The following is an 18,572-nucleotide window of genomic DNA, read 5'->3' on the forward strand; positions in this document are numbered from 1 at the left end:
CAGGCTGTAAAGTGGGGTTAATAACAGCACTGACCTCCTAGGTTGTTGGGAGGATTAAATGCTACCACACCAATCAACACTCCACACAGCACCCATACAGAGAAAGCCCCCGTGGCCTGGATTCTGGCCGTATGATTACCTTGAACACGCCTAGCAGTTGCTTCCTCTGGCACACAGTGCCTGGTGGCCTCCTGTGTGCCAAGTCAGTTCTGGGACAGAGCAACACATGGGGCTGGCACTGCCCTCAGAGAGCCACAGAGCCAGCTGGGGGCTCTGTCAATCGCTGCTGGCCACGTTGCCTGGGCGACTTCAAGGGGGTGGGAGGTGGGGTTCTCCTCCCAGAAGAACTGGACCCCAAACTTTATTCGCAGTCGAGAGTCCCAGAAAGGGAAATCTGATCAGGCCCTTAGCTCCCTTTCCTGCCCAGCTGCCACCGCCTACCAGCGACATCAGCCAGTCTGGAGGTCGCCCATGCAGGATTAGGAACCCAGAGGGGCAGAGGTGCCTTAAGTTAACTGCCTGGCCCCTCGCAGAGGCAGCTGGGACATTTTCTCCCCCAGGAGATAGCAGGCAGCAGCAGGGCTGGGCACCAGAGAAGTCATGAAGGTTGCCGGGTTACAGTTAATTTTAATTTTCAATTTGTGTTGCAGTCAGCAGGAGTTATATCTAATCTCCACTGCCTCTGAGTGTCAAGAGGGAAATCGGAAGTGATTATGCAACTGGGGCCCGCGGGCTGGGAGGGGAAGGCGGCAGCCCTCTGTGGTCCTTCCCACTAGTCACTCTCCAGAGCCCAGAGCCCAAAGCTAAGCAAACGGCAGCTTCCCCAGCAGGGACACTCTGGTCAAGAAAACCCTCCCTTCCTCCAGCTCTGGGCTCGGGGTTGGGCTAAGCCCTTTGGGTCTCTTCTGCAAGGCCAGCGAGTTTACAAGGTCTGGTTTGCAGGATACGGCAGCACTAGAGGTGGTGAACGGGCGTGAGATTCACCCAGTAGTGGCAGCGGGACAGTGGGACAGTGGGACAGTGGGACAGCGGGCAGTGTCACAAGCAGGGAGTGGCAGGCTCTTCCCCTTCCAGCCCGAGGTTCAGTTCTCCCTCGTTCCTGGCTCTGGCCTGGGGGACTCTGATGAAAGCAGATGGGATTTTGATTTCCCTTCTCCACCAACGTTAGGGTAAATCCAGCTCTCTTGCTCCTGATACGCAGTCTGGGGCGAGGCGGCCCACTCATCACAGTCCCAGCAACCCCAGCTGCCCCCCCCCCCGCCATGCCCTTGATAATGAGGTTGTTTTCCCTCCCCAAGGCCTCACCATCTGACCCTGAGGTTGCACCAGGGTCTAAGATCAGGACTGGAGAGAGAGGGGTGGGGCTCATCCAGGGACTTGGCCCATCCTGGGATAGCCTGGAGCTAGGGGCGGGGCCAGTCCCAGGTGGGTGGGGCATAGCCAAACCAGAGGTGGCACTGGGCCAGGGGCGGGGCCAATCCCAGGGTAGAGTTGAGCTGGGGTGTGGCCAAGCCAGGGGTAGAACTGAGCCTGGGGCAGTGAGGAAGCCAACACGGAGGCCTGCCTGGCCAGTGTCTATTGCACTTCTCACTGCCTCCTGCTTTCTCATTTGAGTCTTCACAACGACGCTGTCCACACATTTCTTCCAGCAGCTGTTGGCAAGATGCCATTCTGTGAGAGTGCTCGGTCCAGCCTGGCCCCGGGCTCTCCCCACCCCCAGACAGCCCTGACCCTTCATTCGGCCATGGTCAGCCTGCCCGGCCCTGGGACCATGAGCTCCCCATGGGCACAGGCTCATGTCTCACTCAGTGCTGCGACACTGGCATTGCACCCCTATAAGTACCCGGGCAAAGACTCCGTGAATGACTGCACACGTTCCTCAGTGGCTTCCCAGAGGGCCGTGCAGAAAACACTCAGCCGTGGCGTTCCAAGAACACAACTTATTCTTCCAGGGCCTCAGTATTCCCTTCTGTCCAATGGGCATGACCACACTGAGACAAAATGGGGAAGATTAACTTTGAGAAGTTCCAGGACTTCTCAGAAGGGATGATTGGCAGATGTGAAGCTCCCTCCCAGGACCAGCTTGGGGGGTCTCCAGGAAAGGTTTTCTGGGCCCCCAGCAAGGCTGGAGCTCTGCACTCACCTGGACCTCCCTGAACGAACACCTCTGAGTTCAGCCTGCAGTCTTCTGTGTTCTGGGTGGAGGATCCCAGAACTGAGACTCAGATCCTAACAAAGACGTTGTTTATCCTGTGTTTTGTCTATATCATCTCATTTGATCCTCCCAACCACCTCCAGGTAGGCTGAATTATCTGATGCAAAGATGGAGCCTGGGAGAGGCAAAGGAACTCCCTCAGAGCTGCAAAGCTGCGATGGGCACACAGGGCAGCCTGAGCCCACAGCTGCGGCTGGGAACCACTGTGTGCTGCTTATACAAGGGCTGGGTCAACAAGAAGCAGACACCTCAGTCCTCTGGCTGACGCTCAGTCTGGGAGAGGAGAGAGGGGCTACAGGGGTAAAATACACTGCCCCTCGGGCGATGAGTGGGCACCGGAGCCCCCAGGAATCCCGCCTACCTGTGCTTGATGGAGTTGCCGAGGTCTCTGCGGGGGATCTGCGGGGACCAGCGTGGCACGGACAGCGTGTCTGCAGGGAGAGAAGAGAGGGCCTGTTACATAGAGGGTCAGTGGCTGGGGTGGGCCTTGGACATGCCCTGGAAGGGACCTGGAGGCTTGGGGACCTCAGGAAGGACACCAACCACCATCACTTGCTTGACCAAAGCCAAGCAGAACCCTGAGTTAGCTGTTACCCAACTTGTTACCCAACTGGGCAAGGGTCCCTGGGCAGGGCAGCCGGGTGGACCTTGAGAAGAGTCAGATGCGTTAAGGACAAAGTGGAGCATCGCTTCCATTTAAGGAGCATGTAGTGCTGCAGGCGCGGGCTAAGTGACTCACACGCCTGAGCTCACAACACCCGCAAAACAACCCCAGAACAGGGATCGCCGGCGCCCCTACCTTGCAGATGAGGCTCAGAGAGGGGCAGTCGCTTGGCGAAGGCTGCACAGCAGCTGTGCCCCCAGCTTGAGAGACTCCAGGACGTGTGCAAAGTCAGAGTGTAGCAGGTCCTGTTCCCCTTTCCCACACCTGCCACGCCTCTCTGTAACTCATAAAATGACTCACTGAACATTCTAAGAGTTTTTGCTTTTCAAAGCAAACTCTAGGGGAGCAGGTGTTTGATGCCCCCAACCCATACTGGAGTGCCGGTGTTCAAGTCCTGGCTTTGCTCCCAATTCTAGCCTCCTTGACTACGCACCCTGGGAGGCAGCAGGTGATGGCTCAAGTAATTGAGCCCCTGACACCCACACTGGAGACATGAATTGAGTTCCTGGCTCCTGGCTTTGGGCCAGACTTGAGAGCAATTGGGGAGTGAACCAGTAGATGGGATCTCTCTCTCTCTCTCTCTCTCTCTCTCTCACACACACGCACACACGCACACACACACATTTACACAACCCCCAAAATAAATGAATAAAATAAATAAAATGTCAAACCATAAATCACTTAAAGTCATACTAGAGTAAGTAGATGGATCAACAAGTGAAAAGGATAGTTGATGGATGGTGGGTGGGTGGATGGGTGGATGGATGGATGGGTAGATGAGTGGCTGCTTGGATAGGTGAGTGGGAAGATTAATGAATGGATGGAGGCAGGGAGAGATGGACTGGTCATTGGGTATGTGGATGGATGGAGAGACAGGTGAGTGGATGAGTGAATGCGTGGATAGATTTTCAGGTAGAAAGACAGGGAGTAGGTAGATGGACAGGTGGGCTGGTGAGTGAATAGAAAGATGGGTGAACGGATGGATGGGCAAATGGGAATGAAGAAGAAAGTATAAACTACGCAGACTTCAGACTGGGCCCCGCCACCATCTGGTCTTGTCTTTTGTGCCTCCAATTCCCTTCCAATGAGCTGTCCCCTTGCTCTGACCCTGAGTTCATGGTGATCTTCCGCAGAGGCGGATAAGCAGCCCCCACCTGCACCCCAGGCCTGGAGGCCCACACCGCCCTGTGGGCAGAGGTGTGGGCCAACGGTGCTGCCTGGGAGGATGCTCTCCTCCAGTGGGGACAGAAGCGAGCGGCAGCCCCGGCCAGCTCCGCTTTCTCAGGCCAGGTGGATGGAGCTGGCTCCACGCTCCTTAGTAGCAGAGGGAGCTTCGTCTTTCACGCCAGTTGTTCCAGGGCGGGGAGCTGTTGGGAGCCGGGCACGTCAGAACCTGTCTGGGGCATGTATCCCCCAGCCTGCTCCCAACAACACCGTCGGCTGCCATGTGATGGCTGTTTCCAGAGCCCCAGATCTGCCCCTGTAAATCTGGGAGCCTTTCTGGGAGAGCGACGGATCTTCCCAGCCCCAAAGGGCAGAAGAGACGAGAGAGAGGGAGAGAAAGAGAGAGAGTCAGAGACAGAGAGACAGAGAGAGACAACACACCTTCAGTGGGTGGCACACAGGATCTGCCTGGGTATAACTGCAAACAAAATGTCACCAAGCTCGGGTTTAGCGCTTGCTTCAGTCTGGGAGTGAAACAAAGAGACAGCTCCAGAAGAGGCTTCTTCCCACTCCTGTCTCCTCTGGGGACAGAAGTCAGAGGGGAGAGGAAGCAGGCAGCCCGTTCACTCCTCTAAGGGGTCACAGGCAGGAAACCTGTACGGAGGGAAGTGTTCACCTCCTCACATAGAACCTGCAAGACCAGGAGGACAAGGGGCTGACGGGAGACCTGTGTTGAGAAGGATTCTGAGGCTCCACAGGAAGGAGCCCCACGATCGACTGGCAATGTCTGCTGTGAGTGAAGGACGAGGTCGTCCTGACCAGTGCACGTGTGTTTGCCGCCCCTGCAAGGTGTGTTTGCCACCTCCTAGCATGGTGGCCGGGCTAAAGCAAGGACTTAATGCAAGCTGGCCGCCCAATCTAAGATTATTGTGATGCAAACATTGAGTCTGCTGGTCATTCAATATGCATTAGGCCTTTGGCTGCACATTTTATGCCCGGAAGCTACGCCCCTGTGTGGTCAGGGCTACTGCTGTTTCCACTGTTTGTAGGAAGACAAAGGAGCTCTGAGACATGCAGTGACTAGCCAAAGGTCACACAGGCAAAGGTCACAAAGGTCACACCAGCTGAGCCTCAGGAGGTCACTCTGCCAGAGGAGCTTCTGTCCCTTAGAGAGTATTTGGCAAAGTCTGGGGGTGTTTTGGATCATCTCACTAGGGGTGTGTGTGTGTGTGTGTGTGTGTGTACACTACTAGCATCTATTAGAGAGACATGTTTGACATCCCATAATACACAGCACAGGTGTCAACTGCAACAATTAACTGGCCCCACATGCCAACGGCACCAACGCTGAGAATTCCTGATCTAGACGCTTCTCTGCCTCTCTAGCCAACTCCTCCCTGACCACAAGCCACTCCTCACCCCTCCCCACCAAAAAAGAATAATCTTTAGAAGCTCAAGGGAGCAGAGAACAAATCCTCTTTTATTATAAGCACATCTCGCTATTAGATTCATCTCCTAGTTACTCTGTTACTCTCGATTGCAGCACCTTTTCAAAAAAGTAGCTGTAATTAAGTTCAGTAACTTGGATTCATTTCCCATAGCTGGTTGAAGGTGAAACTCTGTCAATTACATTAAGTGCTACAGCATCATTAGTCTCAAGCAATAATAACTTGCACACAGCTTCCTACGTGGGTGTGTGGATCTGAACTTTGAGGTCCTCTCTTTACTTTCTTTGTTTGGATTTCATTAAACTTGCCAATGTAAATCTTAAAGCAAAGGAAACTGTTGGAGGAGAAGGGGGAAGGAATCTCTGAAAATCCGGCCCTTATCACAACAGAGAAAGCAAACAGCATTGACAGCAATTAAACCGATATAGAAACCTCTGTTTAACAATCAAAGCCCCTATTAAGATGTCTCCTTAGCTGAACCAAAGATTTTCTACTCTCATTTTCTGATAGCAATCACACAGACGGGAGGCAGAATTCTTCAAGTCCCTGGAGCCTTCAGTCTCAGGGGTGAAACTGTAGACATTTCTTCTTGGATGTTGGCATTGCTGGTGCATGGAAAGGGACAGAGCGCCAAGGCAGGAGGTGGCTGCTCCCCTCTGTGCTCGCAGCAATGCCTCTGGGCAGAAGAAGGGGCCAAAGCCTGCCCTTGAAGACCATGAAGACCATCTTGGTAGTCAGAGAGACAAATCAAAGGCCCAAGAAAGGGAACCAGCATGAGTGATGAAGCGACAGAACTTCATCATGAAAATCTCCGGCTCTGGCCCGGATGGTTTAAAATCAGGTGAGTCAGGTGTGGGAAACACACACACAGGGTTGCGGACAGAGACACCAGGAGAATGGTGTGATGGTAACGTGAGCGGAAGGAGAGGAAGGGAAGGAGAGAGCAGGGGAAATCAGAAATGAGAACAGTAACAGCTCTGCTTTCCGTGGAGCGGCACTGGGCGCCAGGCACAACTGCCAATCAAGCCCTTGCATATTCCTTCATTTAATCCTTTCAAGGGTAGTTCAAAAAATTCACAGAAAATGAAATTAAAATATGTTTATTTGAGTGCAAAAAGTTTGAGATCCATGCACATGAGGGGGGTCTTTGAAAAGTTTATGGGAAAATGTATCTTATGAAAAACCTATCGAACTTTTTGAAACAACCTCACCGATGATCTCATTTAATACGAATAAGACAGTGGACATGCACATGCGGTACGTCAGCCACGGTCACTAGCTTTGGTTTCACCAACAGGAAAGCACAGAGTCGTGCCATTTGTCCAAGGCAAGAAAATGACAGAACGGGGATTTTTAATTCGGGTCACATGGCGGGGGCTTGATGAACGTTGCCAATTTCATTCCCATTTCATAGAGGGGGCAAAGAGGTTGAGAAGCCAGAAGCCATGGTCTACAGATGACTGGTATGAAGCTGGAATTTAAACCACATACTGGAGCAAACTGGATGCTTCCAGGCCAGACTGCCTGCCTACGAACCGTCCATAACTCTGCCCTCTATGTGGGAAGTCCAGGAGGGAGTGAGGCACCCGCCCTCTTAGGCTCCGCCTCCAGAAACTGCAAGAGGCCAGGGAGGGGGTGATTCCCCCGAGTCTCAGAAGCACCCTGACTTTAGTCCCATGAGACCCATTTAGCACTTCTGACCTCCAGAACCGGAAGATAACACATTTGTGGTCTTTAAACCACCAAGTTTCTGGTCGTTGGGGAAACCCACACATCACCCATCTTGGGTCAGGAAGGCTGTTAGGAACTTGGGGTATGGTGAACAGCACAACCCAGTTGTCTGAGCTCAGAGTCTAGTAGGGGAATCAAAAAGCAAATGAAGGCGAAAAAAAAAAAAAAAAAAAAAGCCCATGAGGAAAAGTTAACAGGTCAGGCTCCCGGGCTGTTTTAAAGCAATGGGATCCCTGCAGTGCATTGGAAGGAAGGCAGGATTCTGTGGAGTTAGGAGCGCCCTCTGGCGGCTGAGGGGAACTCTCCCTTCAGGCCATGACATGTGAAACAGGAGCAGGGCCTCCCCTCCTCCTGTGCCCCCATCCCCCAACTCCCATCCATCCTCATGACTCTTACAAGGCAAACCCATCTCCCCACCCAGACTGAAAGGTGTCATGAGCGATCGTGACCTGTAGACCCCACTAAAAACCAAACCCTAGTACCCCTCAGTGTCCCTAAGAAAGCAAAGGAGCTGGTTCTCCAGCCTGTGTGAGTTTCAAGAACTCAAGGAGTCCCGCTTGCCTCCTTGGAGAGGGTCCTGAAATACTTTGTGCCAAACACACCGACTCACAGCACAGGACTACGGCCTGGGGCATGGAGGGCTGTGGGGTCGAATCCTCACAAAATTTTCACAGGAGGTGCATTCCCCAAACCCAGGCAGGAAAAACAAAGACGCAGTCATAGGAAAAGGGATAATCATATTTTTAAGAAGTCATTCTGTGTTTTTTTTAAAGATGTATTTATTTGAAAGGCAGAGTTATGGGGGTGGAAGGAGAGAGAGAGAGAGAATCTTCCATCTACTGGTTGACTCCCCAAATAGCCTCAACAGCTGGGGCCGGGCCAGGCCAAAACCAGCAATCAGGAGCTTCTTCCAGGCATCTCACATGGGTGGCAGGAGCCCAAGGACTTGGACCATCTTCTGCTACTTTTCCCTGTCCATTAGCAGGGAGCTGGATCAGAAGAGGAGCAGCCAGGACACAAACCAGCGCCGATATAGAATGCTGGCACTGCAGGCAGCGGCTTAACCTGCTGTGCCACAGCGCCAGCCCCGAGAAGCCATTCTGTGCACTTTGTCTATGATGAGGACAAACAATTCTAGGCTGAGAGCCTTTGGCGGGTGGGCCTGAGTTCCATCTGTCACTGCGTCCCCTCTGTTCAAAGGACAAATGTGTGCTCAACGGATGTGAATGAATGGCTCATGTCCCGGCTAAAGCCGTCAGTTCACTGTCTTAGAGCCCCTCTTTATGACATGTGGAACAAACCTCAACTGAAGACCCTCAAAGTACTTGTGCGGTAGGGAAGGAAGGAAGCAACAACTGGGGTCTATCTGGGACGTGATCTGCTGCATGTCCCCAGGTGGGTGACAGCCCCTTGAACCTTGGGGTCATCATGAAAAAAACGTGGGTAAAGAGCAGTGTGTGCCTCTGGAGCCGTCTGAAAACCAGGTGGGACAGGCACACGGAGTACACTGGCAATGCTGGCACAGAGACGACGCTCAGTCTTATTTGCTGAACATATCCCAAACGGGGATGTGCCGCCTGCAGCCATTTTCCATTGAATCGAAACAACTTTATGCGATGGGATCTCAAGGTTACAGACGAGGGAACTGGACAGAATCAAACTGTTTGAAGCCTTAGAGCCAGCATGTGGTGGAACCTGAAGCTGAACCCAGCTTTCTATAAAAGGAAATCTCGCCATCCACCCCTAGCGTGTCTCTTTCTAAGCATTAGTTTAAAGATCGGGCCATCTTTGTGTTGGGAAGACCCACAAGAAGCTGTCTATTGCAGTCTCCGGGTCTCTAAGCCCCCTTCGACAGATGAGGAACCACCCAATCCCTAGACGTTTCCATGGAGATACAGACCTCCTAGCAACCTTATTATTAATACTAATAGCTAACAGGTATTGAGCACTTACTGCAAGGCTGGATGAGATTATGTGACTTAGATCTAGTATTTCACTTAATATCCACAAGACCATTTGAGGCATAAAGCTGAGTTAGAACCGTGGGGCCCCTGAGCCCATACCTGGAAATGCTGCCAGTGAACTGTAAGTCCCTAAGTCCTCCCGCCTCCAGCCCAGGGACAGGATGGTCTGAGAGAGATTTCAGCAGTGGTAGTGGTGCTGCATTCAAACCAACCAGCAAGTTCTTCAAGCCCAAAGATACCCCAAACCAATAAAACGTCGACATTAAACTTTTATTTTGAGGCCACAGGTCAGTCACCAGCTCAAATCCCACTGATTTGCCCAAGGTATCAAGCAATTGTTGACTCAAGCCGCTCATGATATTATTAACGTAGCAGGGAACCATTCTATTTGCTTTGCCATGGAATTCAAATATATCATCAGATCTCAAAGTAGTTTAATTGCGTGCTATCTCTAAAGGTTGCAGTACTGTAAGCTCTGGGGTACAAGCAGACTCTGCATGGAGTTAGACACAGTTTTCTCCCTGAGACAGCCACCACCTGCTTTCCGAAATCCAAAGAGCATCCCTGGGGATCCTCACTGGCTATGGAGGCCTCCAGGCAACTGCCTGGCACTGGTGACTGCAGAGGGGAGAGTGGGCTTTGGTGCCACGGCAAAGGGAAACGATAAGGCCGAGGCAACTGACAGCGAGGAGAGATGCGGGGATGTGAAGGATACCACTGTCCACTCTGAGCGGGAGACCGCGGGAGGGTTTTCAGAGGAGGTTCTTGGTGCGCCCGGTGGAACTGAAGCAAAACAAAGGGCAGGGGCGAAGGTACCAGTCCAGGAACAAGGGCATGGGAGCAATGGAGCTGTCGGGGCCAAACTACGGTATGGGGTGGAGGCAGAGGGTTAGACTAGAGGCACAGCCTTGAGCATGGGACTCCCTGGGAGGCAGGGCACAGGCTCTGTTTCTGCATGGGAACGGCCTCCAGGGGACCAGCATGGAACCCTGAAGAGAGCAGACCTGTGCTTACTGTGCCGATCACGAGCTCCAGGGCCTTGGGCACTTTCACTAGCCCGAGTCCGTTTCATGTCTGTAAGACGGAGCCCGTCCTGTCTCCCTGAGAGGACTGTCAGAACTGAGTGCAGCAGTGTAACGGGCACAGTGCTGAGCCCAGTGCCTGATGTATTGTTCTTACTGCTTCCATCGTTGTCATCCTTACTCTGCAGCAGAATGAACACTCCAGCCAGAACGTGACAGAGCTCTCCACGGACGACAATCTAGAGCAGGGGCCAGGACACCTGACCCTCAGGCCCATCATCTGATGCGTAAATAAAGTCTGATGTGCACACAGCTGTACTCCCTTCACTGACACGCTGCCCACAGCAGCTCCTGCACCACAATAGACAGCTCAGCCCACAGAGCCAAAAACAATGAGCACCTGGCCCTTTATTGAAACAGTGCCCCTACCCCGGTTGAGAGTTGTGAAACCCTGTTCCATGGCTGATGTATGGAAAGACTTTTTTTCCCCCTCTTTGGAGCCAGAAGACCTGAGTTCAAGACATACTGTTGCCACCTACAAGGGGCAAAAAGCCCTGGACAGATAGCCTGCGATCTCCAAGCCGAAACGTGTATGAGCACTTGGTGCTAACACTGCTCGTCTCATCCTCGCATCCCACGGGAAGCGATGTTTGCATCCCCAGTGAACAGAAGAGGGGAGCTAGGAGCTGCCCGGTAAGCAGCCCAGCTAAGATGCTAACCCACACCTGTGTTCTCTCCACCCTTTCCTGTCTCCCGATAGGAAAATCCACAAGGAGGTGACACCCCCGAGGACATGGCACGGCTGACAACCACAGCAACTCCAGCGGACAGAGGAAGACGACACTGCCTCTGCGTGGGCTACTTTCTGTGATTTCCCAGTTGTCATTTCATCTCAGCAGGCAGAAGAGCTGAGAATAATTAAGGGTGAGCATGGTCACAGGGGATGAAGACAACTCGCTCTTGGGAGCGTGTCCAGGGAGAAGCCTGCCTCGGGAGGGCAGCTGAGCAGTCAGGGCACAGAGCAGGTGGTGGCAGACCAACTGGAGGGCTGACGTGTGGGAGACAGAGGCAGGAAGGTGCCCAGGATGTGAAGGGAGGCATGACAGGAGAGTCGGAATCAAAGCTCTCCTCCAGCTCTGGTTAAAACATTAAAAGATGGCAAAGTTAAAGCAGAAACATTTTCAGGACAGGGGGAAAACGTGAATGCATTTCTTCTAACAACCCCCTTCAAACTCATCCCCTGTCAAGCTCATCCCCCCACCACCACCCCGGGTCTGAGATCTGGCAGGTACATGCCGAGCGGGGATCCCCTTCGTTCACCATAAATCAACTGCCAGGACGACCCAAGGGGAAACGCGGACCCCACAGGCACCACCTGTGCTCACCGCAGCCCCTCTCGGGGCCTCTATTACATTTCACTGCTGGGGGAGAAGGAGGAGATGGCAGAGGCATTTAATTACATTTCCTCATGTGCTCACTGCTGAATTTATTCAAGTGCATCAGGGTTTTTAAACTCATAACTAAACAATGGGAGACCTGGTGCTACAGGCGTGATGATCTTCCTCACGGAGATGATGGATGGAGAATCCAAGCCGTCAGTAGTAGCCGGGTGTGTGGCAGGGGCTGTGGAGGGCAGCAGTGGCTGCTGGGAAGATGATAGGCCATGGGGCTTCCCATTCCCTAGGGCAACACCGCAAGGATGGCAGCCGGGAATGCCGCCGGCTCTCAGCCTTCCTGCAAACCTCAACAGCACACACTCCAGGGAACCGATCTCTCTTCCCTCTCCTAAATCTTCGCCTTGAATTTGCCCTTGGTATACTTTTACTGCTAAGTTCTGTAAAGAGGAAGGATAGGTCTTGAAACATCAAAATCATTTTAGGTAATGAGAGAATAAGATTAAAATGCAAAAAATAGAAATCGAACGTTAACATCTACAGATCCAGAAGACTCATTAGGATCATGGTTCTACCTTGGTTTACTTAGGAAACACTCATGGACTAAATTATCCGTAAGAAGATAATGTGCAGTGCATGGGCAGTAGCAATTAAATATGACCCTGGGGGCAGGCCCAGTACTTCTTACTGCTAGCGGGTGGCATGATGCCAGGGGAGGAACAGCCTTCATCACTGTCTCAAAGACCTCCATGGTGGTGTCATATCTACTGGAGGGACCCCCAAAAGACCACTGTGCCTGGGGGATAAGGGTATGCTGACCCCATGTTCCACGCATCTGAGAAAGCAGCAGCGTAGGCTTAAAATTGCTGTCCTGGCCCCGGTCTGGCCCTCCTAAAGTCACGTTCACATCGGGACGTGAATCGGATGTTTCACACCTCCCACGTTTGAAGATGCTCTTTCTCTAGAACATTCTTCTGCTCTCACCCCACCACAACTGCTCCTAGTCCAACTCATGCCAACTCTTCCTTCCAGATCAGGCACGGCTCCTCCAGGAGGCTCCACCTGCATGCCCAGGGAGCAGGTGCCATTGCCATGGCCTCCCGTAGCACTCTGCCATACAAGTGGGTCCCTGGGCCACTTGCCTTGTCACGCCCAGGAAGCACCGCCTCTGCTTGGGTAGCCGATCTCTCTCCCAGCACCCTGGATGGTGAGCTCCTTGAGAGAAGGCGCTGCCAGTTACTTATCTTTTTGCTGCTAGTGCCTCGGGCAGGGTTTGGCTTAGAGATGAGAGACAAGGAGTTTTTCTGGTCAATTCCAGCAAATCGGGACAGCAGCCCTCATCTCCAGCACCCAAGCTCTGATCACTCCCAAACATCTCCCCATGTGCCTGTCCATCCAGAGCCCCCCAACTTCCTCAGCCACCAAGGCCAGGACCCCTGGAATGTCCACAACCCTTCAACTGCTCCCCGTATCAGACACCACTGACAGAGTCCTGCCGACCATCAGCTTTGAAATGTGTGTCCAATTGATACATTCAGTCTCCCCAGCCACCCTCCTGGGGAGCCCTTGTGTGGATCCCATTTCCTGGATGAAGAAACTGAGACTCCTGGGGCTTAACAGAGAAAAAGAGAGGTCAAAAGAATGGTGTTTGCAAGACCAGGGCTTTGTCCCAATTCTGCCACTAATGGGCAAGGTGGTTGATTTCCCTCAGCTGAGCCCTAGTCGTAACGATCACAAGGACACAGGCCAGGCATTGCCCAGGCCAGCGGCTCCCCAGACTGCCCGCATCCTGAACTCACCTGATGCCTGAGCACCCACACCCCCACTGCAGTTTCGTTGGGAGGTCAGTTTTTGAAAATAAAGGTTCACTGGAACACGGTTCTGCCCATTCGCCTGTGGCTGCTTTGGTGCTGCCAGGGCAGAATGGAGTGGTCACAAGAGACCACGTGGCCCACCATGCCCACCATCGTTCCTATCTGGTCCTCCATGAAGAGGCTGCTGGCCCCCGCTTGGCTTGTGCTGCTCTCCAGGTAATTCTAGGTCGCAGGTGAGCTTGGGTGGTGCTGCCTGGGTATCCTACAATCATCGGTCCCTTGAGCTGACAACAGCCATGTATGCTGCCTCCCCTCCCGCATCAGCAGCCCCAGTGCATACACCTGTGTGCCTATATGACGCAACCCACCCTGTGCCGCAGGTGATGATGATTCCACTTTGTAAGTAAGTGGGAAACTGAGTCTCAGAGGTCACGTGGGGGAAACGTCCTGTGACACTGACACTGATCTGAGCCTAGATCTGCCTGAATGTGGCCTCCACATCCGAACACTGTTCTGTAGTTTCTCTCGAGGTGTTCAGAAAGACGGAGAGACCACCAGCAGAGCTGGCTAGAGGGTCTTCCATGCGGCTTCCTGGAGAGAGGCCCGAGGAGGAGGAGAGGCGTGGGGAAGCCAGGGCCCCAGCTCACCGCCGGCACAGACGCAACTCAGCCCACATGGATGCAGGACCTGTCTCCTTGAACCGAAGAAACATGCTAATTGAAAGAAGCTGGCTTACCCTGCCTGGCGCAGGCTGAAATGATGACCAAACAAAAGCTGACAGACAGCAGCCCTGCGCTGCCATCACCACAAATGTCCCTGCAGAGGGAGAAAAACAGCCGGCCCCGTGCTCCATCAGTTTCAATCGTATCTGAGCTCATGTTGAAACGAACTCTGAGACACAGCAGAGGCACTGAGGGTGGCAGACACGCAGACCACAGGCTGGACTCTGCCGGCCAGGTGGGATGATTGGACCCAGGAATGGGGGAAAGGACTTGTTGGTGGATTGTGGATTGCTCTCTGGGGGGCACCCTGGGGGCTGAGAGGGTGGGGGAAGTGTGCAAACCTCCTCTTTTGCCTAAGAGGCAGACTGGGCTGAAGAATTTGCGAGCAGGTGCACAGCTAAGCTGGAGCCCTGGCTCAGCGCTGGTTTGCTCTGTCCTCTTATGTCTCCTCTGTAAACTGAGAGTGATGAAACCCACCTTGCAGAATTCCTCAAGGACCAGGCACTGAAACAGGCAGCCCGGCACACCGTAGGTGTTCAGTAAAAGGCACCCGCCCCCTAGAGCAAGCCAGGTGCTGGTTTTCAGCTTGCCTTTGCTGCCTCTCTCCCTGGCCACAGAAGACAAAACACAGGGAAGAAGCTCTTTTGAGACAGAGGCCAGGACTCTGCAGAGAAGCAGCAGTGAGTTATGGGGCAGGCAGAGCTGGCCAGGTCCTCCTGGGCCATTTATTCCTCTCCTCTCATCCTGTTCTCCCAGTGTGTCCACAGCCCCTGCCTGCCTGGGCATGATGGATGGGTCTTAAGTTCGCTGCACACTCCATCATCAATTACTTACATATTTATTGCCTTGAACTGAGTTTATGGATCTTAAATCAGAGCTCCTCAGAGCTGTCTGAGCTGAAATTCTCCCCCAATGGAAATGGCGTGTGTTTTTTTTTTAATTGTGCAGCCACCCAGTAGTTAATGTCCGATGGAAGTTAATTGTCCATAGAACAAAGGGCTGTGAGAAGTTCCCTGAATAGACTCATTCCACAGGATTGACTGCCTGAATGAACCCTGCAGGGGCAGACCAGGCGAGCTTGCTGCAAGAGGCCCCAGCCAGAAACCCAAGACGCTGGGCACCACCGAGTCTGAACTCCAGGCCATGATGCATTGCTCCCTCTCAGCAACTCGAGATGCAAAGTGCCATCCAGAGGGTGCTGCCCTGTCTGCAGCTGGCAGACACAGTGGGGCCGGCCTTGTGATGGATCATGTTCCAAGGTCAAGACAGGCTACTGTATTCCAAAGCTTGTCTTTTTTTGAGCATCCCTGAATCAGGCCAGGAAGCCAGCTGAGGCGATGGGGAGGGAACAGGTCCTGGCTGCGGCCTTGAAAGGGGCAGGGGAGCTGTACTGCACCAGGGCCAGCTTCACCGCTGAGCGAGCCCTCACCCCCAGGAACTCAGCATCAGGAAGCTGGGCTTGCAAGAGCTAAACGAGCCAAAGCTCTGATGAATCAGAGAGAGCAGCGGGTCCCCATTATTGGGCACAAGACAGTATGTAGAGGCATTTCTGGTTGCCATAATGGCAGGTGGAGACCAATGAACCACCCAACAGCCCACACAGCGCAGGACAGCCCCCACAGCAAAGAACTGTCCTGCTCCAAATGTCATGCAAAATCCCTAAGGGATCTACAGAGCTTGATGCAATCAAATACATGGGCGGGACATACTGAAGAGGGGCTCAGCTGGACCCTCCCAGCCCATCCAGGAGACACAGCTGCTTGGCTTTGGACACTGGCACCTGCTCAGAACCCATTCCTCTTCCTTCTGGCCACAGAAACCCAGCTTTCCACTGGACAACCCATGGCTCGGTCCCAGAAGTCCAAGGCAGGCCGAGCCCCCTTCCAGTTTCAAGGAAGGACTGCCTTTGAACCAGGCTTGGGAAATCAAAGCACTCTGCTTCCTTGTGATTGGTTCCAGGCCTAGGAATGTGACCCAAGATGGGCCAATCAGAACCCATGAAAAGTCCTGGGACTTCTTTCAAGTAGATACTCTCTGGACAGAGGCACTCGTCTATGGAGTGGCTCAGCCTGTGAGGTGCACCTGCCTGCCTGAGAGGGAAGCCAGCACATCGGAAAAGCAGAGTTGAGAGAAGCAGAGACCAAGGGCTGTAACGTCATTTGTGCCCCCTGGTGCTTTTCCAGTGGGAAGTAACAGGTGACAGTTCAAGTAGCTGAGTCCCTGCGACCTACACGGGACAACTCGGTTGAGATTCCAGCTCTTGGCTTCGACGTGCCCCAGCCCTGGCTGCTCCGGGCATTCAAGGAATGAACCAGTTGGTGGCAGACTGATCTGTGCCTCTGTCCCTCTGCCTTTCACATACAATAAACAGATAAGTTTTTGAGAAGATGATGAACTTTGACACTGAAAGGACCTAAACACAAAAGGCCACAGATTATATGATTTCATTTATATGAACTGTCCAAAATAGGCAAATCTAGAGAGACAGGAAGTAGAGATTGCTATGGGCCTGGGAGCAACAGCTAATGGATATAGAGTTTCTTTAGGGCAACAAAAATGTTTTGGATTCAGAAAAACAATGGTTGTCTCAACGCTGCGTCTATATCAAATAACTACAAGGGTAAACTTGATAGTATATGATTTTTAAAAAAATTTTTTAACAGGCAGAGTGGACAGTGAGAGAGAGAGACAGAGAGAAAGGTCTTCCTTTGCCATTGGTTCACCCTCCAATGGCCGCCGCGGCTGGCGCACCGCGCTGATCCCAAGGCAGGAGCCAGGTGCTTCTCCTGGTCTCCCATGCAGGTGCAGGGCCAAAGCACTTGGACCATCCTCCACTGCACTCCCTGGCCACAGCAGAGAGCTGGCCTGGAAGAGGGGCAACCGGGACAGAATCCGGAGCCCCGACCAGGACTAGAACCTGGTGTGCCAGCGCCGCAAGGCGGAGGATTAGCCTATTGAGCCACGGTGCTGGCGATAGTATATGATTGTATCTCAACAAAGCAATTACAATAAACTTGTGCACGCCTTGAAGTCACCTGGAGACCCTGTGAAAGTACACACTGCTGGGCTCTGCTGCCAGGGCATCTGACCTAGCTAAAGACAGGGCAGGGCACAGGAATGTGCATTCTTAACAAATCCCCAGGCCATGTGCCACGGCTGGACCATGCACCGCACTCTGAGAGCCACTGGGCACCAGCAAAGCTTCCCCAGTAGCACCTTGGGGCCAAACACAGTGGCCAAGCATTTTCACTACCAGGGCTCCCACAAAGCAGTTGCTTTAGTGCACACAGCCCAATGGCTCTACTAGCCGTGGGCGACTGAAAGCTGCCCAAGACATCCAGGGCTGCATGCCTAGAAAATGCAAGTTTCCCTACAGGGCAAAGGGGACCTTGCAGATAGGATTAGGCTAACGAGTTTAGGTAGGAAGATCCTGCAGGGCCCTCAATGTAATCCCAGGATCCTCCTAGGAGAAGCAAACAACAGCGTCACGGAAGGAGCTGATGCGACCCCAACAGGAAGTAGGGAAGAAACAGTGATGGGGCGCAGGACCAGGAGCCAAGGAAAGCAGGCTTCCTGGTGGGGGCGGGGGACAGGAGACAGATCCTCTTCCTCACCTCCCGGAGGAAGGAGCCCTCCTGACACTGTTTTATTTTATTTTACTCATTTATTTGAGAGAGAGAGAGAGAGAGAGAGAGAGAGAGACATTGGCCACTGGCCATTGGCCACTTCACTCTCCAAATGCCTGCAACAGCCAAGATTGGGCCAGGCCAAAGCTGGCCCAGGAACTCAACCTGGGTGTCCCAACCACTGGATATATCACCTGTTGCCCTCCAGGGGGTGCCTGAGCAGGAAAGTGGAATTGGGGGTGGAGTTAGGACTTAACCCAGCACTGTGACATAGGACACAGGTGTCCCAAGTGGCACCTGCCCCTGCCACTTTGATGTTGGCCCGAGAAGACTCATTTTGGGTTTCTGACCTCCAGGATTATAAGAGATTAAGGTTTTTATAGATTTTAGCCTCTAAATCTATGACAATTTGCTACAGAAGCAACATGGAAGTCAACATGGCCAGGAACCTCCCTATTCTTTCAAAGAAGAAGTGTAGGTGGACATTGACCAGGCTTCTGCTCCAGGCAATTCATGCACAGGATTCTCACAGCAACCCAGGAGACCAGGGCTTTGTCCCATGTCACAGAAGACAAAAGTGTAGCTCAGAGAAGCTCAGTAACTCGCTCAGCATAACTACAAAGTGGAGTGGGGGCTTCTCTATTGCAGCCTTCATAGGAAAACAAACCAACCAACCAACAAACTGGTTGTTTATCGAATCCACGACCCAGCAGCCTGGAGTGATGCAGCTGCTGTGGTAACATCTATGGGTCAGATTCAACATCGCCCTGCCTTCCCGGAAGTAGGCACTTACTTCTACCAAGCCCAC

The 18,572-nt window shown here is 53.0% G+C and overlaps 1 protein-coding gene across 2 annotated transcripts in view; it reads right to left on the reverse strand.

Annotated features, from left to right (window-relative positions):
* Positions 1-18,572, reverse strand: part of KSR2 (kinase suppressor of ras 2) — a 435,190-nt gene that overhangs the window by 124,828 nt on the left and 291,790 nt on the right. For both annotated transcript variants that reach the window (XM_070065978.1, XM_070065979.1), the window contains exon 6: positions 2,577-2,646. In XM_070065978.1, coding sequence (XP_069922079.1) covers positions 2,577-2,646 — 70 coding nt within the window. The remainder of the gene's footprint in view (positions 1-2,576; positions 2,647-18,572) is intronic.

The sequence above is a fragment of the Oryctolagus cuniculus genome, chromosome 21 (genome assembly GCF_964237555.1).
Source record: "Oryctolagus cuniculus chromosome 21, mOryCun1.1, whole genome shotgun sequence".
Lineage (NCBI taxonomy): Eukaryota > Metazoa > Chordata > Mammalia > Lagomorpha > Leporidae > Oryctolagus > Oryctolagus cuniculus.